The sequence below is a fragment of the Rhinoderma darwinii genome, chromosome 3 (assembly GCF_050947455.1).
Source record: "Rhinoderma darwinii isolate aRhiDar2 chromosome 3, aRhiDar2.hap1, whole genome shotgun sequence".
In the NCBI taxonomy this organism is placed as follows: domain Eukaryota; kingdom Metazoa; phylum Chordata; class Amphibia; order Anura; family Rhinodermatidae; genus Rhinoderma; species Rhinoderma darwinii.
In genome coordinates, this window is record NC_134689.1 from 4,468,822 (window position 1) to 4,493,498 (window position 24,677).

Below are 24,677 nucleotides of genomic sequence, written 5' to 3' on the forward strand. Positions count from 1 at the left end.
CATATATTGTGCCTCACACCTCAGTGATGTCATATATTGTACCTCACACCTCAGAGATGTCATATATTGTACCTCACACCTCAGAGATGTCATATATTGTACCTCACACCTCAGAGATGTCATATATTGTACCTCACACCTCAGAGATGTCATATATAGTACCTCACACCTCAGTGATGTCATATATTGTGCCTCACACCTCAGAGATGTCATATATTGTACCTCACACCTCAGAGATGTCATATATTGTACCTCACACCTCAGAGATGTCATATATTGTACCTCACACCTCAGAGATGTCATATATTGTACCGCAGTGATGTCATATTGTACCTCACACCTCAGAGATGTCATATATTGTGCCTCACACCTCAGAGATGTCATATATTGTACCTCACACCTCAGAGATGTCATATATTGTACCTCACACCTCAGAGATGTCATATATTGTACCTCACACCTCAGAGATGTCATATATTGTACCGCAGTGATGTCATATTGTACCTCACACCTCAGAGATGTCATATATTGTACCTCACACCTCAGAGATGTCATATATTGTACCTCAGTGATGTCATATTGTACCTCACACCTCAGTGATGTCATATATTGTACCTCAGTGATGTCATATTGTACCTCACACCTCAGTGACTCCTCCGCCTCATCTTTCTCTGTTCGGTGTCCCGCTCTCTTCCAGTCTCTCGCAGGGGGCGGGGATAAGTGGTGTGGGCGCGGCTTCAGTGTTGTGGGGGCGTGTTACTGGGCAGTAGGAGGGGTTATGCAGAGGGGCGGGGCTTGTGCGTTACGGCTCATAGCGAACAAGTTCTCATCTCTGGAGTGAGGGGCCACACAGCGCAGCGCCCGGGACCGTCCACAGCCGCCGCCAGGGGCCACAGCGCAGGGAACTCTTGGGGATATTGTCTTTTGCTATAGCACTTTATCTGAGACTGGACTATGACACCCGCTGCCCGGTGACCCGCGGGTACAACACGACACCCGAGTGGCAGAACCCATTAGTGGATTTACCTGTGGGCAGTGTCCCTTTCACTTGTCTTGGATTTGGCACCCACTGTGGTGGGGGCATTTTATTACACTGCACCCCCGGGACAGGGGAGCCAGGATTATTACCCGAGCAGGTGACCCGCTGGACATGCAGGTAAGTGACCCCACTGCCTCCAGCCTATTCTAGTAGCCTCTGAGGGCCCCCAAGCACCCATCACAGGACCCAGAAAACCTCATTCACCCCATCCAGGGGCCCCCAGTGTTAGGGCCACTGATCACTGTACATGAACACAGCGCCCCCAGAGCCATGACATGAGTACAGCCCCCCCAGTATACAAGATGTTCCGGGTCTGGACCACGGGTCTTGTGTCTTTATCTACTTGTCCTTGTGTGGATCCCAGTCTCAGTGTTGCCCTGATGTGAAGTTTGTTCCCCCTAATCCTATACTCTGTCCCCCCCCCTAATCCTATACTCTGTCCCCCCCCTAATCCTATACTCTGTCCCCCCCCTAATCCTATACTCTGTCCCCCCCTAATCCTATACTCTGTCCCCCCCTAATCCTATACTCTGTCTCCCCCCCCCTAATCCTATACTCTGTCCCCCCCTCTAATCCTATACTCTGTCTCCCCCCCTAATCCTATACTCTGTCTCCCCCCCTAATCCTATACTCTGTCTCCCCCCCTAATCCTATACTCTGTCTCCCCCCCCTAATCCTATACTCTGTCTCCCCCCCCTAATCCTATACTCTGTCTCCCCCCCCCTAATCCTATACTCTGTCTCCCCCCCCCTAATCCTATACTCTGTCTCCCCCCCCTAATCCTATACTCTGTCTCCCCCCCCTAATCCTATACTCTGTCTCCCCCCCCTAATCCTATACTCTGTCTCCCCCCCCTAATCCTATACTCTGTCTCCCCCCCCTAATCCTATACTCTGTCTCCCCCCCCTAATCCTATACTCTGTCTCCCCCCCCTAATCCTATACTCTGTCCCCCCTCTAATCCTATACTCTGTCCCCCCCTAATCCTATACTCTGTCCCCCCCTAATCCTATACTCTGTCCCCCCCCTAATCCTATACTCTGTCTCCCCCCCCCTAATCCTATACTCTGTCCCCCCTCTAATCCTATACTCTGCCCGTCCCCTAATCCTATACTCTGTCCGTCCCCCCCCCTAATCCTATACTCTGTCCGTCCCCCCCCTAATCCTATACTCTGTCCGTCCCCTAATCCTATACTCTGTCGTCCCCCCTAATCCTATACTCTGGTCGTCCCCCCTAATCCTATACTCTGGTCGTCCCCCCTAATCCTATACTCTGGTCGTCCCCCCTAATCCTATACTCTGGTCGTCCCCCCCTAATCCTATACTCTGTCTCCCCCCCCCTAATCCTATACTCTGTCCCCCCCCCTAATCCTATACTCTGTCCCCCCCCCTAATCCTATACTCTGTCTCCCCCCCCTAATCCTATACTCTGTCTCCCCCCCCCTAATCCTATACTCTGTCCCCCCTCTAATCCTATACTCTGTCCCCCCCTAATCCTATACTCTGTCCCCCCCCTAATCCTATACTCTGTCTCCCCCCCTCTAATCCTATACTCTGTCCCCCCCTCTAATCCTATACTCTGTCCCCCCTCTAATCCTATACTCTGCCCGTCCCCTAATCCTATACTCTGTCCGTCCCCCCCCCCTAATCCTATACTCTGTCCGTCCCCCCCTAATCCTATACTCTGTCCCCCCCTAATCCTATACTCTGGTCGTCCCCCCCTAATCCTATACTCTGGTCGTCCCCCCCTAATCCTATACTCTGGTCGTCCCCCCCCTAAACCTATACTCTGGTCGTCCCCCCCCTAATCCTATACTCTGGTCGTCCCCCCCCCCTAATCCTATACTCTGTACCTCCTGGTTTGTGTCCTGTACCCCCTAATCCCATGATTTTTACTTCCCTGTCAGTGTCCTGTACTGTATCCCCACTAATCCTATACTCTACCTCCCTAATACCATCCGTACTCGTCACTGTACCCCCCCCCTACTCTTTACCTCCCTGTACCCCCCTGGTGTCTTCTCTACCCCCCTAATCCACTACTCTTTACCTCCCTGTACCCCCCTGTTGTCTTCTCTTTACCTCCCTGTACCCCCCTGGTGTCTGCTCTCTACCCCCCTAATCCCCTACTCTTTACCTCTCTGTACCCCCCTGGTGTCTGCTCTGTACCCTCCTAATCCCCTACTCTTTACCTCCCTGTACTCTCTTCCTCCCTGTACCCCCCTGGTGTCTGCTCTGTACCCCCCTTCTCTCTACCTCCCTGTACCCCCCTGGTGTGTGTGGTATGTTCCTGGTGTGTGTGGCCTGTATCCCCCACGTCTGTGCCCTGTTTTGGTTTTCTGGCTCCTGATTTGAGCTGTGCACCCCCTGGGGTGAGCTGGCAGTATATTGGGGGGTGTATACTTTAATATAAGCCTCACAGGTGACCCCTCATGTCGATGAGCCTTTGTTTTTTGGACCCCAACGCTTGCAACAAGGGATTGTATCCGGGGCGCCGGGACTCCGCTTAGTGCCCACGTCCAGGGCCTCTTATGCCGATATAAAGCAGTGGTGGTGACTGGCAGACGCTGCCCACTGTGCCATCTCCTTCCCTGCTCCAATATTTTTTGCAATGACTGAAATGACCAATTCTCACCGCTCCTCTCTGGGGGTCCAGATTTACAAGCGCCCCCTCCCCAAGTCCTTGCGTCGTCATCTTCCGTCACGTCATGAAAAAAACGTTTTAACAAAATCTTCTTTCGTTTTGTTGAAGGGAAAGCCGGGCGACGACACATCCACAAATCACCCAACTTTCCTAGGCTGCTGAATGGCATATCACTACATGCCCTGTCAGATGTGCCATTCAGAAGCCTGGTAAAGCTGGGTGATCACCGCTGTGGACTTTAACAGCGACCATATTGGCGGTTCCCCAGAAATTGTTATAACGAAGAGCTGAATATAATCTCAAGAGGTTGAAGCGAGAGTTTGAGTTAGCGGTGACTGATTTTGGCGCCCGGCGATGTACGAGTGACACGAGCCGCGGTCTGGAGGACGCACTTGCTGTGATTTATAATGATTTAACCGTTTAATCCTGGCGGCCGCTGCTTCCTAGGAGTTCAGGAAGTGGGGGGGGGGGGGGGGGGGGGGTCGCGTCCATTAGTATGATGGAAAATACATGTAGATCCGGCGAAAATTCACTTTTATAGAATTTGTCGTTTCTGCCAAAAACGAAAAACATTTGTTACTTTTCTCTTAGGTCTCCGAAGGCGATTTCTAAAAGTGGGATCACAAAGCGTCTGCGGTTAAAGGGCCGGTGCAGTCCTATGTAAACGAAACCCAATCATCGTATATTGAAAAAAATCTGAAACCTTCTAATAGACTTTGTTTCGACTTTTCACCATTTGCATTCTCTCTGCTTGCTGTCAGTGAATAAATATTCTTGTGTACATCCAGAGGCTTAACCCATCCTGACCTAATACTTCGAGGGTTTGCTATAATTGTATCCAGTTTAGACAATACTCTGTGAGATAAACAGACTGATACATTTTACCTGCCCTGATACATTGTAACAAACTATCAGGACAGGAGAAAGATTTGTGCTGCTGATGTGGTTTTCTCACAGAGGATTGTGTAGACTGAAGGCAATTGTAGCAAATCCTCAGCTTTCAGCTTCTGGAGCTAGATAAGAATGTTTGCATTCACTGGTGGCAAGCAGAGATCATGAAAGTGGTGAAAAATTGAAATACAAAGGGGGAAATGTATTAAGACTGCGCCAGTCCTAATAAACAAAAAAAAAAAACCAAGATGGCGTAAGACGCAACATACGTTTCTTAATAAATGTGTCACATCTTTGGCTGTCCGCCTGACACTGAATGAAATCTACGCCAGTCAGGAGTTGACGTCGATTTCCGCTATAATTTGTGGCATAAATTATAGTAAATGTGATTGGCTGTTGGTGGCCACACCCCTTTCCACTAAGCTCCACCCAACTTCATGAAAGCGGGGAAAACGGCATAAAAGTTGCATTTTTGGCGACTTTTGGGTTGTTTGCGACATTTTTATGTAGGAATGTTGTTACCTTCCCCCGTAGTCTGATAGAAGGTTGCGGAGCGCTTCGTTATTGAATGCGATTAGATCTTATTTATAGAAAACTTTAAGAGATGGACGAGCCCTTTAAGAGATGTCGCGGTTGAATTACCGGTCGTCCGCGATTCGTCAGTCTTTCGTCTATGGGCAGCTTTGTTACAGGAGGAAAACCTAAATGTTGCACTGTATTATTGTCAAATTTGGGGAGGGGTCATGTATGTAAACCAGAGCACATTTGGTCGTACATTGAAAAACAAGCGCTATATTTTCCGATCTGCTTGCGACGTTTTTCTGTTGTATACAAACCCCCCCCCCCCCCTTTTGGTTGCGGTTAAAGCGTACCTCCACTTTTAGTTAAAATGTTGTAAGTCTGCAGTTTCTTCGTATTCAGCTCGGTGGGGCTGTGGTTGTTATTGGAAACAGTCAGCAAGCTTGTTGACAGACACACCCCTTAATGAGTTCCTATAATGCGGCAGTTGGTTTTTCCCACATCACATGACTGCACAGCGCCTGGTGTAAGGACCAGAATGCAAATCTCCAGAGCAAGTTCTGAGCCGACACCGAACAAGCAGGTGATGCCGGGAGAGTTCAGCTCTGAAGCCTGCATTCAATTCCCATTTATTCTATATGAAACCTGCAAAGTGCAACCCTGTTGTGATAACTAGAGTGTGAACGAAAAGTACAGTAACATTTCTCTATTCTGCCATCTGATAATCCAGAAAATCCGGTAATCCGGCACAGAACTGCAAGGTAACAAGGAGCAAAAAGACGGAGCATAGAACCTATCAGCAAACGTTTCTATGACCGTCCAATAATCCGGACGTCGGATTATAGGAATTATTTTTTTCTGTATTACATTTGCTTTAGTTTGTAAGAAACCTGTCGCGTCCCTTTAAATGGCGTTTTTTTTTTTAGGTATTTCGACTTTGATGTGCGCTCGCGTTGCGCTCCTCTTTGGGGATGTGTAATATGTTATGTATTAACGCGTAACCGTCCCGCAGCCCTGAAATCTATATCTGTGCCTGGTCCCAGGTGTATCCTTGTACAGTGATAATGAGCGTGGAGGGGGATGGGGGTTACATTGTGAGGAGGGGGTGGGGGTCTATTAGGGAGGTGACATCTGATTTACAGGAATCCTGAGATAGCGGGACGGTAGTTTGGCATTTTTCGGTATCGGATAAACTATAAAGGTAGCGTCTGACGGAGAGGGATTCGGAGACGTTTGCTGGTGCGATGGAAACTGGTGTTGCCCATAGCAACCAGAATAAAATGGAAGGGAAGCAGTTACCCTTAGCAACCAATCAAATTCCAGATTAGAAATTGAAAGCTGTAACCTGATTGGTTGCTAATGGCAATTCACTTCCTGTCTGTGACTGTCCTGTTGCCCAGTCCAATCAGAGTTGAGCTTTCATTTTTGTAATCTGCCCTGCAAGATAAACTGAATTTTGATTGGTTGGTGCAAGAAAGTGTCAGTCACGGCGACTTATCAGAGAACTGGTTTCATTTTCTTAAACCACAAATGAGAGAGGCCGCTCTGGTTGCTATGGCAACCATTTGTACCAGTGAGCGTTTCTGATTTCCCCCAATACGAGGGACACAGGAGGCCGAGCGGGCAACACTATGAAAGACTGAAGTGGCTGACGGAAAGCGTATACGCCATATCCGCATACGAAGGGCAGATCTGGTTTTTGTTATCTTAACGAAGAATTTCCAAGACTGGATACAATTGTAACAAACCCTCACCTGTAAGTACGATTTCAACTTGTCCGGTAAAAGTAAAATACAAGTGGCGGTATTTTTTTCATAATAAGACGCGTGCGCGGTCACATTACGTGGCAGGATTACGTGCATTAAGCGACAGCGCTCTCTGTCACGTCCCCAAAACGACACCCACATTTTACCCATGTTTGGGTGTATTTACGTGTACCGGTGTTTTGTTTTTTGTTTTTTTGCGACCTACAAAAACCCGTCGCAGTTCAATACGCCCTGAGCCTTGCCGGTATTTTTGGGCAGAAACGGTGGCAAACCTCCCTACGAGTCGTGTTCAGTCTGTACAGGTTTTTAGCTGTTTTCATTTACTGACAGCAAGCATGGATCTTGACAGTGCTGACAGATTCGTATGCAAAGTATCCGCAGACTAAGAAATCCTTATCAGGGTAATCCTGAAATTTTACAGTCCGGGTATGCGCGCACGGGCTATTTTCGGACGTTTTTCGGGCCGGAAACGTCCCGAAAAATGGCAGAAAAATTGGAAACCGAACGCCTACAAACCTCTGCTTATTGATTTGAATGGGAAATACGGCGTTCTCTTCCGACGGGGCCTTATTTTACTCATTTTCCAAAAACGGCGTGTAAAATAACGCCCGCGAAAAAGAAGTGCAAGTCACTTTGGAGCCGTTTTTCATTGACTATAGAAAAAACGGCCGTAAAAAACGCGAGTCTGATTAAAAAACGGCTGAAAATCAGGAGGTGTTTTCCCTTGAAAACCGCTCCGTATTTTCAGGCGTTTTTGGTTAAGCGTGTGAACAGAGCCTTACGCATCCAAATGTTGCCACGTAGACCCCCATCCAGCCTAATACTTTTTTTTTTGTTTTATGTCTGGTTGTTTGGATATTGCGTCACTTAGAAGCCACCATATTGTAACCCCCCCCAGTACCCCCCTCGTGATGCTCGTGGGAGGAGTCTGCGCTGGCGTTCTGGCAGTGTAAATAGGGAGATGACCCCTGACACTGTAGATAAATGGTTCTGATATCGTCCTCGCCCTCTCAGCATTTCTATTGTATGTTTAGAAGAGACGGATGTGTCAGCCGTGCACCGTGATCATACAGTATATATACTGTGTGTGTGTGTGTGTGTGTGTGTGTGTGTGTGTATATACATATATACACAACTTCCTACACTAAAAAAAAGTCCCCTTTTAATTCATAAAAAAAAAAATATTGGGACCTGGTACTTGGGGGGCATCCACGCGCTCCGCAGGGTCCTTGGGATACATTTAAAGAGGACTAATTACAATTCTGGAGGATCTTTTCTTAGAACTCTATGTTGCGCGTTCCTCTGTTATTCCTCCTAGAAATTTATGAATAAATTGACAACTGGGTGTTACCAGTTGGGGGGCGTGTCCCTATACAGACTGGCAATGCCCAATCAGTGCTGAACATATCAGACTGTGTAGGGACACGCCCCTGTGTGATGTGGAATGGGAACGCCAGGCTGTCAGATTATTCATACGTTTTCAGGAGGAATAACAGAGGAACGTCCGCTGTATATTTATAGACACTGCACAACTTTTTTTTTAGGCCTCTGGGACGCTTGAGTTAAGGGACATATCTGAGGAATTCTGCATCCGTGATCTAGAAATCTGAACAGCAGCTCATCGTTATTGTGGCTCCAGAATATACTGGACCAATATCTGCAAGCTATACAATACCGCAGATGTAAAACTGTATACTGAGCACCGCACTGGGCAGGTTCCCTGGGAGAGAGATCAGTCCCTGTCCCATGGACCCTACAACCACAGGTCGCTATCTGATCGCCGCCTTATCTCCTGTGTGTTTAGTGTTGTACAGCTGTGATTGTCCAGATAAGTTCTGCAGACCTGCTTAATGATTAAAGGGAGCAGATAACCAACTGAGGACAGGCACCGCCAAGAACGTGGGGGAAATGGTCAAAATCCCCTCATTTCTAATATATAAGGCCCCATGCACACGAAGGTGAAAACGTCCGTAATTACCGGCCCATAGACTTCTATTGGCCACGGGTACCTTCCCGTTTGCTTACAGGAAGGTGCCCGTGCCGTTGAAAAATATAGAACATGTCCTATTTTTTTATTTTGCGGGCCGTGCTACTAGACTTTATAATGGGAGCACAGCCCGTAAAAACGGCACGGTCGTGTGCATAAGGCCTAAGTGATCATATGCAGTGATTACAACAAGAGGATGTCTGACTGTAATAATAATTACTACATATAATACTGCCCCTATATACAAGAATATAACTACTATAATACTGCCCCTATATACAAGAATATAACTACTATAATACTGCCTCTATATACAAGAATATAACTACTATAATACTGCTCCTATATACAAGACTATAACTACTATAATACTGCCCCCTATATACAAGAATATAACTACTATAACACTGCCCCTATATACAAGAATATAACTACTATAATACTGCCCTATATACAAGAATATAACTACTATAATACTGTCTCCTATATACAAGAATATAACTACTATAATACTGCTCCTATATACAAGAATATAACTACTATAATACTGCCCCTATATACAAGAATATAACTACTATAATACTGCCCCCTATATACAAGAATATAACTACTATAATACTGCCCCTATATACAAGAATATAACTACTATAATACTGCCCCCTATATACAAGAATATAACTACTATAATACTGCCCCTATATACAAGAATATAACTACTATAATACTGCCCCTATATACAAGAATATAACTACTATAATACTGCTCCCTATATACAAGAATATAACTACTATAATACTGTTCCTATATACCAGAATATAACTACTATACTACTGCCCCTATATACAAGAATATAACTACTATAATACTGCCTCCTATATACAAGAATATAACTACTATAATACTGCTCCTATATACCAGAATATAACTACTATACTACTGCCCCTATATACAAGAATATAACTACTATAATACTGCCTCCTATATACAAGCATATAACTACTATAATACTGCCCCTATATACAAGAATATAACTACTATAATACTGCCCCTATATACAAGAATATAACTACTATAATACTGCCCCTATATACAAGAATAGAACTACTATAATACTGCCCCCTATATACAAGAATATATCTACTATAATACTGCTCCCTATATACAAGAATATAACTACTATAATACTGCTCCTATATACAAGAATATAACTACTATAATACTGCCTCCTATATACAAGAATATAACTACTATAATACTGCTCCTATATACAAGAATATAACTACTATAATACTGCCCCCTATATACAAGAATATAACTACTATAATACTGCCCCTATATACAAGAATATAACTACTATAATACTGCTCCCTATATACAAGAATATAACTACTATAATACTGCTCCTATATACAAGAATATAACTACTATAATACTGCTCCCTATATACAAGAATATAACTACTATAATACTGCCCCCTATATACAAGAATATAACTACTATAATACTGCCCCTATATACAAGAATATAACTACTATAATACTGCCCCTATATACAAGAATATAACTACTATAATACTGCCCCTATATACAAGAATATAACTACTATAATACTGCCCCTATATACAAGAATATAACTACTATAATACTGCCCCTATATACAAGAATATAACTACTATAATACTGCCCCTATATACAAGAATATAACTACTATAATACTGCCCCTATATACAAGAATATAACTACTATAATACTGCCCCTATATACAAGAATATAACTACTATAATACTGCCCCTATATACAAGAATATAACTACTATAATACTGCCCCCTATATACAAGAATATAACTACTATAATACTGCCCCTATATACAAGAATATAACTACTATAATACTGGTCCTATATACAAGAATATAACTACTATAATACTGCCCCTATATACAAGAATATAACTACTATAATACTGCCCCTATATACAAGAATATAACTACTATAATACTGCTCCCTATATACAAGAATATAACTACTATAATACTGCTCCTATATACAAGAATATAACTACTATAATACTGCTCCCTATATACAAGAATATAACTACTATAATACTGCCCCCTATATACAAGAATATAACTACTATAATACTGCCCCTATATACAAGAATATAACTACTATAATACTGCCCCTATATACAAGAATATAACTACTATAATACTGCCCCTATATACAAGAATATAACTACTATAATACTGCCCCTATATACAAGAATATAACTACTATAATACTGCCCCTATATACAAGAATATAACTACTATAATACTGCCCCTATATACAAGAATATAACTACTATAATACTGCCCCTATATACAAGAATATAACTACTATAATACTGCCCCTATATACAAGAATATAACTACTATAATACTGCCCCTATATACAAGAATATAACTACTATAATACTGCCCCCTATATACAAGAATATAACTACTATAATACTGCCCCTATATACAAGAATATAACTACTATAATACTGGTCCTATATACAAGAATATAACTACTATAATACTGCCCCCTATATACAAGAATATAACTACTATAATACTGCCCCCTATATACAAGAATATAACTACTATAATACTTCTCCTATATACAAGAATATAACTACTATAATACTGCCCCCTATATACAAGAATATAACTACTATAATACTGCCCCCTATATACAAGAATATAACTACTATAATACATCCTCCTATATACAAGAATATAACTACTATAATACTTCCTCTATATACAAGAATATAACTACTATAATACTGCCTCCTATGTACAAGAATATAACTACTATAATACTGCTCCTATATACAAGAATATAACTACTATAATACTGCCCCCCTATATACAAGAATATAACTACTATAATACTGCCCCCCTATATACAAGAATATAACTACTATAATACTGCCTCCTATGTACAAGAATATAACTACTATAATACATCCTCCTATGTACAAGAATATAACTACTATAATACTGCTCCTATATACAAGAATATAACTACTATAATACTGCCCCCCTATATACAAGAATATAACTACTGTAATACTGCCCCTATATACAAGAATATAACTACTATAATACTGCCCCCTATATACAAGAATATAACTACTATAATACTGCCCCCTATATACAAGAATATAACTACTATAATACTGCTCCTATATACAAGAATATAGCTACTATAATACTGGCCCTATATACAAGAATATAACTACTGTAATACTGCCCCTATATACAAGAATATAACTACTCTAATACTGCCCCCTATATACAAGAATATAACTACTATAATACTGCTCCTATATACAAGAATATAGCTACTATAATACTGGCCCTATATACAAGAATATAACTACTCTAATACTGCCCCCTATATACAAGAATATAACTACTATAATACTGCCCCTATATACAAGAATATAGCTACTATAATACTGGCCCTATATACAAGAATATAACTACTATAATACTGCCCCCTATATACAAGAATATAGCTACTATAATACTGCCCCTATATACAAGAATATAACTACTATAATACTGCCCCTATATACAAGAGTATAACTACTATAATACTGCTCCTATATACAAGAATATAACTACTATAATACTGACCCTATATACAAGAGTATAACTACTATAATACTGCCCCTATACAAGAATATAACTACTATAATACTGCTCCTATATACAAGAATATAACTACTATAATACTGCTCCTATATACAAGAATATAACTACTATAATACTGCTCCTATATACAAGAATATAACTACTATAATACTGCCCCCTATATACAATAATATACCTACTATAATACTGCCTCCTATATACAAGAATATAACTACTATAATACTGCCCCTATATACAAGAATATAACTACTATAATACTGCTCCTATGTACAAGAATATAACTACTATAATACTGCCCCCTATATACCAGAATATAACTACTATAATACTGCCCCTATATACAAGAATATAACTACTATAATACTGTCCCTATATACAATAATATACCTACTATAATACTGCTCCTATATACAGGAATATAACTACAATAATACTGCCACTATATACAAGAATATAATACTGCTCCTATATACAAGAATATAACTACTAGAATACTGCCCCCTATATACAAGAATATAACTACTATAATACTGCCCTCTATATACAAGAATATAACTACTATAATACTGCCCCCTATATACAAAAATATAACTACTATAATACTGCCCCCTATATACAAGAATATAACTACTATAACACTGCCCCTATATACAAGAATATAACTACTATAATACTGCCCCCTATATACAAGAATATATCTACTATAATTTTGCTCTCTATATACAAGAATATAACTACTATAATACTGCCACTATATACAAGAATATAACTACTATAATACTGCCCCTATATACAGGAATATAACTACTATAATACTGCTCCTATATACAAGAATATAACTACTATAATACTGCCCCTATATACAAGAATATAACCACTATAATACTGCTCCCATATACAAGAATATAACTACTATAATACTGCCCCTATATACAAGAATATAACTACTATAATACTGCTCCTATATACAAGAATATAACTACTATAATACTGCCCCTATATACAAGAATATAACTACTATAATACTGCCCCTATATACAAGAATATAACTACTATAATACTGCTCTATATACAAGAATATAACTACTATAATACTGCCCCCTATATACAAGAATATATCTACTATAATTTTGCTCTCTATATACAAGAATATAACTACTATAATACTGCCACTGTATACAATAATATAACTACTATAATACTGCTCCTATATACAAGAATATAACTACTATAATACTGCTCCTATATACAAGAATATAACTACTATAATACTGCCCCCTATATACAAGAATATAACTACTATAATACTGCCCCTATATACAATAATACAACTACTATAATACTGCTCCTATATACAAGAATATAACTACTATAATACTGCCCCCTATATACAAGAATATATCTACTATAATACTGCCCTCTATATACAAGAATATAACTACTATAATACTGCTCCTATATACAAGAATATAACTACTATAATACTGCCCCTATATACAAGAATATAACTACTATAATACTGCCTCCTATATACAAGAATATAACTACTATAATACTGCCTCCTATATACAAGAATATAACTACTATAATACTGCCTCCTATATACAAGAATATAACTACTATAATACTGCCCCTATATACAAGAATATAACTACTATAATACTGCTCCTATATACAAGAATATAACTACTATAATACTGCCCCCTATATACAAGAATATAACTACTATAATACTGCCCCTATATACAATAATACAACTACTATAATACTGCTCCTATATACAAGAATATAACTACTATAATACTGCCCCCTATATACAAGAATATAACTACTATAATACTGTCCCTATATACAATAATATACCTACTATAATACTGTCCCTATATACAATAATATACCTGCTATAATACTGCCCCCTATATACAAGAATATAACTACTATAATACTGCCCTCTATATACAAGAATATAACTACTATAATACTGCCCCTATATACGAGAATATAACTACTATAATACTGCTCCTATATACAAGAATATAACTACTATAATACTGCCCCCTATATACAAGAATATAACTACTATAATACTGCCCCCTATATATAAGAATATAACTACTATAATACTGCCCCCTATATACAAGAATATAACTACTATAATACTGCCCCCTATATACAAGAATATAACTACTATAATACTGCCCCTATATACAAGAATATAACTACTATAATACTGCCTCCTATATACAAGAATAGAACTACTATAATACTGCCCTCTATATACAAGAATATAACTACTATAATACTGCTCCTATATACAAGAATATAACTACTATAATACTGTCCCCATATACAAGAATATAACGGCTATAATACTGCCCCCTATATACAAGAATATAACTGCTATAATACTGCCCCCTATATACAAGAATATAACTACTATAATACTGTCCCTATATACAATAATATACCTACTATAATACTGCTCCTATATACAAGAATATAACTACTATAATACTGCCCCCTATATACAAGAATATAACTACTATAATACTGCCCCTATATACAATAATACAACTACTATAATACTGCTCCTATATACAAGAATATAACTACTATAATACTGCCCCCTATATACAAGAATATAACTACTATAATACTGCCTCCTATATACAAGAATATAACTACTATAATACTGCTCCTATATACAAGAATATAACTACTATAATACTGCCCCCTATATACAAGAATATAACTACTATAATACTGCCCCTATATACAATAATACAACTACTATAATACTGCTCCTATATACAAGAATATAACTACTATAATACTGCCCCCTATATACAAGAATATAACTACTATAATACTGCCCCTATATACAAGAATATAACTACTATAATACTGCTCCTATATACAAGAATATAACTACTATAATACTGCTCCTATATACAAGAATATAACTACTATAATACTGCCCCTATATACAAGAATATAACTACTATAATACTGCCTCCTATATACAAGAATATAACTACTATAATACTGCCTCCTATATACAAGAATATAACTACTATAATACTGCCCCTATATACAAGAATATAACTACTATAATACTGCTCCTATATACAAGAATATAACTACTATAATACTGCCCCCTATATACAAGAATATAACTACTATAATACTGCCCCTATATACAATAATACAACTACTATAATACTGCCCCCTATATACAAGAATATAACTACTATAATACTGCCCCTATATACAAGAATATAACTACTATAATACTGCTCCTATATACAAGAATATAACTACTATAATACTGCTCCCTATATACAAGAATATAACTACTATAATACTGCTCCCTATATACAAGAATATAACTACTATAATACTGCCTCCTATATACAGGAATATAACTACTATAATACTGCCTCCTATATACAAGAATATAATACTGCTCCTATATACAAGAATATAACTACTAGAATACTGCCCCCTATATACAAGAATATAACTACTATAATACTGCCCCCTATATACAAGAATATAACTACTATAATACTGCCCTCTATATACAAGAATATAACTACTATAATACTGCCCCTATATACAAAAATATAACTACTATAATACTGCCCCCTATATACAAGAATATAACTACTATAATACTGCCCCTATATACAAGAATATATCTACTATAATTTTGCTCTCTATATACAAGAATATAACTACTATAATACTGCCACTGTATACAAGAATATAACTACTATAATACTGCCCCTATATACAGGAATATAACTACTATAATACTGCTCCTATATACAAGAATATAACTACTATAATACTGCCCCTATATACAATATAACCACTATAATACTGCCCTCTATATACAAGAATATAACCACTATAATACTGCTCCGATATACAAGAATATAACTACTATAATACTACCCCTATATACAAGAATATAACTACTATAATACTGCTCCTATATACAAGAATATAACTACTATAATACTGCCCCTATATACAAGAATATAACTACTATAATACTGCCCCTATATACAAGAATATAACTACTATAATACTGCCCCTATATACAAGAATATAACTACTATAATACTGCTCTATATACAAGAATATAACTACTATAATACTGCTCCTATATACAAGAATATAACTACTATAATACTGCCGCTATATACAGGAATATAACTGCTATAATACTGCTCCCTATATACAGGAATATAACAGCTATAATACTGCTCCCTATATACAAGAATATAACTACTATAATACTGCCCCTATATACAAGAATATAACTACTATAATACTGCCCTCTATATACAAGAATATAACTACTATAATACTGCCCCTATATACAAGAATATAACTACTATAATACTGCCCCTATATACAAGAATATAACTACTATAATACTGCCCCCTATATACAAGAATATATCAACTATAATTTTGCTCTCTATATACAAGAATATAACTACTATAATACTGCCACTGTATACAAGAATATAACTACTATAATACTGCCCCTATATACAAGAATATAACTACTATAATACTGCTCCCTATATACAAGAATATAACTACTATAATACTGCCGCTATATACAGGAATATAACTGCTATAATACTGCTCCCTATAAACAAGAATATAACTACTATAATACTGCCCCCTATATACAAGAATACAACTGCTATAATACTGCCCCTATATACAGGAATATAACTACTATAATACTGCTCCTAAATACAAGAATATAACTACTATAATACTGCCCCCTATATACAAGAATATAACTACTATAATACTGCCCCTATATACAATATAACCACTATAATACTGCCCTCTATATACAAGAATATAACCACTATAACACTGCTCCCATATACAAGAATATAACTACTATAATACTACCCCTATGTACAAGAATATAACTACTATAATACTGCTCCTATATACAAGAATATAACTACTATAATACTGCTCCTATATACAAGAATATAACTACTATAATACTGCCCCTATATACAAGAATATAACTACTATAATACTGCTCTATATACAAGAATATAACTACTATAATACTGTCCCTATATACAATAATATACCTACTATAATACTGCCCCTATATACAAGAATATAACTACTATAATACTGCCCCCTATATACAAGAATATAACTACTATAATACTGTCCCTATATACAATAATATACCTACTATAATACTGTCCCTATATACAATAATATACCTGCTATAATACTGCCCCCTATATACAAGAATATAACTACTATAATACTGCCTCCTATATACAAGAATATAACTACTATAATACTGCCCCCTATATACAAGAATATATCTACTATAATACTGCCCTCTATATACAAGAATATAACTACTATAATACTGCTCCTATATACAGGAATATAACTACTATAATACTGCCCCCTATATACAAGAATATAACTACTATAATACTGCTCCCTATATACAAGAAAGTAACTACTATAATACTGCCCCCTATATACAAGAATATAACTACTATAATACTGCCCCCTATATACAAGAATATAACTACTATAATACTGCCCCTATATACGAGAATATAACTACTATAATACTGCTCCTATATACAAGAATATAACTACTATAATACTGCCCCCTATATACAAGAATATAACTACTATAATACTGCCCCCTATATACAAGAATATAACTACTATAATACTGCCCCTATATACAAGAATATAACTACTATAATACTGCCTCCTATATACAAGAATAGAACTACTATAATACTGCCCTCTATATACAAGAATAGAACTACTATAATACTGCTCCTATATACAAGAATATAACTACTATAATACTGCCTCCTATATACAAGAATATAACTACTATAATACTGCCCCTATATACAGGAATATAACTACTATAATACTGCTCCTATATACAAGAATCTAACTACTATAATACTGCCCCTATATACAAGAATATAACTACTATAATACTGCTCCTATATACAAGAATATAACTACTATAATACTGCCCCTATATACAAGAATATAACTACTATAATACTGTCCCCATATACAAGAATATAACGGCTATAATACTGCCCCCTAATATACAAGAATGTAACTACTATAATACTGCCCCCTATATACAAGAATATAACTACTATAATACTGTCCCTATATACAATAATATACCTACTATAATACTGTCCCTATATACAATAATATACCTGCTATAATACTGCCCCCTATATACAAGAATATAACTACTATAATACTGCCTCCTATATACAAGAATATAACTACTATAATACTGCCCCCTATATACAGGAATATAACTACTATAATACTGCCTCCTATATACAAGAATAGAACTACTATAATACTGCTCCTATATACAAGAATATAACTACTATAATACTGCCCCCTATATACAAGAATATAACTACTATAATACTGCCCCTATATACAAGAATATAACTACTATAATACTGCCCCTATATACAAGAATATAACTACTATAATACTGCCCCTATATACAAGAATATAACTACTATAATACTGCACCTATATACAAGAATATAACTACTATAATACTGCACCTATATACAAGAATAGAACTACTATAATACTGCACCTATATACAAGAATATAACTTACACAATGGCCGCGTCGCTCAGGCACAGCTGCAGTTTATGGGTGGTCTGCAACCAAAAGACCTCCGACAAGTCTGCTGTGGAGGGATCAGAGATGTGACTTGGGGGTCATGGACAATTGACCAATTGCTGATTCATTCAGTGCTGGAATATTCTGAAGATGGGGAATGAGATGATTTATTGAAGATTATGTAACGATCAGTCTGACCGCAGTATTTCACGGCAAGTGCCTGTAGGACAATATTGCGTCATTTATCACCATATTACACCAAAAATATGGCTGACTTCCGCAGATTTATGAAGGAGCATTGAAGAAATAGTCTAAGGTTTTTCTTCAGTCTTTTCTTCACCTCAGAGGGAATACGATGGTTTGATCCTGAAAGACGATTATTCTGGTCGAAAAACTGCACCAGGGCGGATACGTTTTGTTCTTTAACGCGTCGTATCCACCCTGTGTGAACATAGCCTTACACCGGATGAAGGGGGTCCCTGCGTTGTTTTCAATGTGACAAATTAAATCCAGCACTCTACCTATCTTGTCCCTTTTAAAAATCCCATTACCATACACCCTCTTAGTGAATTTTGGGGGGGGGGGGGGGTCCGCTATTCGGGGTCCTCATCTCTTGGGTAGAGTGGAGAGCGGTTACATAGAGCATCTCTGGAGGACCCGTCCTGTCCTGTATTACAGACGACACATTATGAATGGACACTGTGTAATACTTCATTTCTCCTGTGGTGGTGCTGCAGGGAAACAACACTTATGCCAGGTTTCTCCACAAATTACAGATGATCGCTGGGGGTCTCAGCATGGGGACACATTGATCTGCTTATTATCAAGAACCCCTCCTAACAAGTAGGGATTGTCCAAAGCGGAGAACCTCTTTAAGGAATTGAATGTTTAGGAAACCGTCAAACTTTGATTGTGATTCAACTTGAAAGGAGACAACGTAAAAGGAGGATTGAGTTATCAGATAAAGGACAGAGAGCAGAAGAGGCTTCCTGCCTCGTAATAAAGATGAAAGAGCTGAGATAAAATAGATAAGGTGTAAGAGGGGCGAGCCCAGGAGAGGGGAGGCCGCTGCCTAATGCAATCCATCTTGTCTTTGAAGTATCCAGCAGATAGACTGAGCGGACAGGAGAAGAGGCTGCCCACCGATATACTATTCATGTCTTGTAGTGGACGTGGGGCCCCTGCAGCCCGAAATACATTCCCAAGGGGGCCACATGTGAACTATTCACTTAGAAAATGTGTTTATATGTGACCATTGTTCCAATTGTAAGGAGCTCATTTCTATGCATGGAAGATAACACGCAAAGCTTTCAGCGCGAATGAACGACACCACCGCTGCACATGTCCACGTGAACGCCATTTTATAGGTTATATATAGAATTATAAAAAGTTGATTCACTAAATTAATTACATGACTTATCCTGTACTGATCCTGAGTTATATCCCGTGTTATACTCCAGAGCTGCACTCACTATTCTGCTGGTGGAGTCACTGTGTACATACATTACATTACTTATCCTGTACTGATCCCAAGTTACATCCTGTATTATACTCCAGAGCTGCACTCACTATTCTGCTGGTGCAGTCACTGTGTACATACATTACATTACTTATCCTGTACTGATCCGGAGTTATATCCTGTATTATACTCCAGAGCTGCACTCACTATTCTGCTGGTGGAGTCACTGTGTACATACATTACTTATCCTGTACTGATCCAGAGATATATCCTGTATTATACTCCAGAGCTGCACTCGCTATTCTGCTGGTGGTGGAGTCACTGAGTATATACATTACATTACTTATCATGTACTGATCCTGAGTTATATCCTGTAGTATACTCCAGAGCTGCACTCACTATTCTGCTGGTGGAGTCACTGTGTACATACATTACATTACTGATCCTGAGTTACATCCTGTATTATACTCCAGAGCTGCACTCACTATTCTGCTGGTGGAGTCACTGTGTACATACATTACATTACTTATCCTGTACTGATCCGGAGTTATATCCTGTATTATACTCCAGAGCTACACTCACTATTCTGCTGGTGGAGTCACTGTGTACATACATTACATTACTTATCCTGTACTGATCCTGAGTTACATCCTGTATTATACTCCAGAGCTGCACTCACTATTCTGCTGGTGGAGTCACTGTGTACATACATTATTTATCCTGTACTGATCCAGAGATATATCCTGTATTATACTCCAGAGCTGCACTCGCTATTCTGCTGGTGGTGGAGTCACTGAGTATATACATTACATTACTTATCATGTACTGATCCTGAGTTATATCCTGTAGTATACTCCAGAGCTGCACTCACTATTCTGCTGGTGGAGTCACTGTGTACATACATTACTGATCCTGAGTTACATCCTGTATTATACTCTAGAGCTGCACTCACTATTCTGCTGGTGGAGTCACTGTGTACATGCATTACATTACTGATCCTGAGTTACATCCTGTATTATACTCCAGAGCTGCACTCACTATTCTGCTGGTGGAGTCACTGTGTACATACATTATATTACTTATCCTGTACTGATCCTAAGTTACATTCTGTATTCTACGCCAGAGCTGCACTCACTATTCTGCTGGTGGAGTCACTGTGTACATACATTACATTACTTATCCTGTACTGATCCTGAGTTACATCCTGTATTGTACTCCAGAGCTGCACTCACTATTCTGCTGGTGGAGTCACTGTGTACATACATTACATTACTGATCCTGTACTGATCCTGAGTTACATCCTGTATTCTACTCCAGAGCTGCCCTCATGATTCTGCTGATAGTTAATGTCAGCAAGCTTGTTGTCAGACACCCCTCTAACAGTTTAGCTGAGCCCCTATATTGCAGGGAGGGGGCAGTTTTTTCCACCATGTACAGTGCCTGGTGTAAGGGCAACACTTCCCAGAATGCAAATCACCAGAGGAAGTTCTGTACAGACACTGGACAAGCCGGCTATGCTGGGAGATTTCAGCTCTGCAGCTGCAGACTTGTGGCAGACAATAGAAGGTAACACAGGTGACTCATGACTGTGACAGATCGCACCATGTGACTTGAGCTGCTCATTTCGTGGTAGAAATCTGTTATTCGTGTCCTGGGATTGGCTACTACACGATCATATCTTACATGTGACTGACGCTGGAACTGAGCAGCTCTGCTACATGTGAAGTCCCTGAGATGCAGAACAGTGGGAGATGAGCTGGAGTCACATGGGGGGGGGGGGAGAAGGCGCTACGTATTAGTACATACAGGGGGACCACACTGTATATACTGCATTTCTGGCATCTGATAATCCAGAAAGTCTGGTAATCCGCCACTTGTCTCCACTCTGACTGCTATATAATGAGGAATTCAGCTGCGCAGAGAACCAATGATGAGATTAATATAAGGGCGCAGCAATGTACAAGACCGGTAATCCAGAACCGTCTGATAATCCGGCAACTATCATGTTCCATTGATGTGGGATTAAAGGAATTTTACTGTACAACTCAATATTTATCCCTGTTGTGTGGGTCGTACCGTGGCTGGCACTGCCATGTTGCTAAGCCTGGTGCCATGAGGTTGACAGTACTTTTTGGGCACTAAGTGGCTGTATACACTGCAGTGTTGATGACACTAGGGCATTGTTATGTGGCTATCAATATCGTATGGGCACTGCCAATTTGATGGCGACACTCTACAGGCTCTACCAAGCTGCTACTAATACTTGTTCGGCACTGCTATGTGGCTGTGAATACTCCAATGTGTCCACTGCACTGTTTGTACTTGGTCAGGTGGCTGTTATATTATATGGGCACTGCCAAGCTGCTAGTGATGGTGTATGGGCACTGCCAAGCTGCTAGTGATGGTGTATGGGCACTGCCGAGCTGCTAGTGATGGTGTATGGGCACTGCCGAGCTGCTAGTGATGGTGCATGGGCACTGCCGAGCTGCTAGTGGTGGTGCATGGGCACTGCCCAGCTGCTAGTGGTATATGGGCACTGCCCAGCTGCTAGTGATGGTGCATGGGCACTGCCATGTGACTAGAGCTGTTGAATGTTGTATACTGCCCGGTCCATATACATGGATTTAACCCTTGTTTGTCCACTCACTGCCGTCCGCTATAGATACGGTTTCCTTTTTTTTGCCTAGTAATGGGCTAAGCCTGGCGGAGATGTCGGCCGTAATAAAAAGGATTTTTCAATCTGCACATGAGTATGTTCTCCATCCCCCCCCCCCCCCCACCCCACGTCCCACCCTCCGCTTCCTCTCCTTCCTCCGTCGTCTCACATTGCCGCGTCTCCCCCTTTCCAGAGCCTCCCAGTTAATCTAGGACACATGTTGCCCCAACTTAATAAACCTTGAGGGACATTGAATGATTGCCGAGGAGTCTGGGAGGTTGAGCTCAGGTTTTTCGGCAGAGAACGTCCCCTCCGCATCGTCCCCTCTTTGTGTCAGCGGTTAACAAACCTTTGACCAAATTTCAGGCGGTTTTACGTAGGGCAGAGGCGTGAAGCAGCGCTGGGGCTCTGAATGTCCCCTTGTCCATGGCCGGGGCTCGGAGCGCACATGCTGAACCATAACCCCTTCCCACAAAGACCCCAGAACGTGGAAACTTTCACTGCTGGTTCTTCTAAACGGCAAAACCCCAGAAATTTAGGGGTGACGGCAGGTAACGCCAATTTACCCCGCACACTACTGAGCCGCTATAGCTGGTCCTCTGGTGACGTGGAGGGGACAAGGTGGTCGCCGAAGGCTTTCTACCCCTGAGAAAAATAGATTTTACACCCTGCAGAGAGGCCGTCCTGGTAGTCGGTGACCACCGCGCTCCCTCCATGGCACCGGAATAGTCTAGGCTCCATTCACACACCGTTTGCAGCGTTTGTGTTTCGGCGTTTTGACCATATTTTTTTAAGTGTTTTTTAGTATCTGCGTTTTACGTGTTTTTTTTATTTATTTTTATGTGGCCTATATTCCTCTTTGCAACCCGTGATTTATTCGGAAAAAAACGCCATAAAAAAATGCAGGACACATCGACGCGTATGTTTGTTTTTTTTTTTTTTGTTTTTTTTATATCAGGTAAAACAAAATAGAGGTCTATAGACAAACAGTGGCACGAAAAAAAATACGTCAGCCAAAAAATGCTGTTCACAGTGCGTTAAATATTTCCCTATTGACTTCCATTTGGCCACGGCGGTTTTGCAAAAAAAAACCTCTGAGGGCCCCACCGAATATCTCATCATCCGGCACCCCTGTAGCTAATGAAGATCATGTGACCAATTTGGGCATATAGAGGGGCGTAAAGTCCCTCCAGGGAGCGTAGAATTGGGATTGTGTGAAGTTTCCAGGTAATAGGAATTCTCTCTGACCTTCAGAATGATAAAAATGTCTCACTCCCTTAACATCTGCCGAGATCTCGCCCTCACCTCTTCCACGTCTGGC

The 24,677-nt window shown here is 39.5% G+C and overlaps 1 protein-coding gene across 3 annotated transcripts in view; it reads left to right on the top strand.

The window, feature by feature from the left end:
- Positions 1 to 807: 807 nt before the first annotated feature.
- The window catches only part of WNT5B (Wnt family member 5B), a 113,178-nt gene continuing 89,308 nt past the window's right edge, over positions 808 to 24,677 (top strand). For 2 of the 3 annotated variants that reach the window (XM_075855715.1, XM_075855713.1), the window contains exon 1: positions 808 to 1,156. Coding sequence is in view for 1 of the 3 variants with exons in the window: in XM_075855713.1 (XP_075711828.1) it covers positions 1,151 to 1,156 (6 nt within the window). In the remaining 2 variants the exon portion in view is untranslated. Of the gene's footprint in view, positions 1,157 to 6,654; positions 6,846 to 24,677 lie in introns of those variants that run through there. The other variant, XM_075855714.1, reaches the window with a different exon arrangement.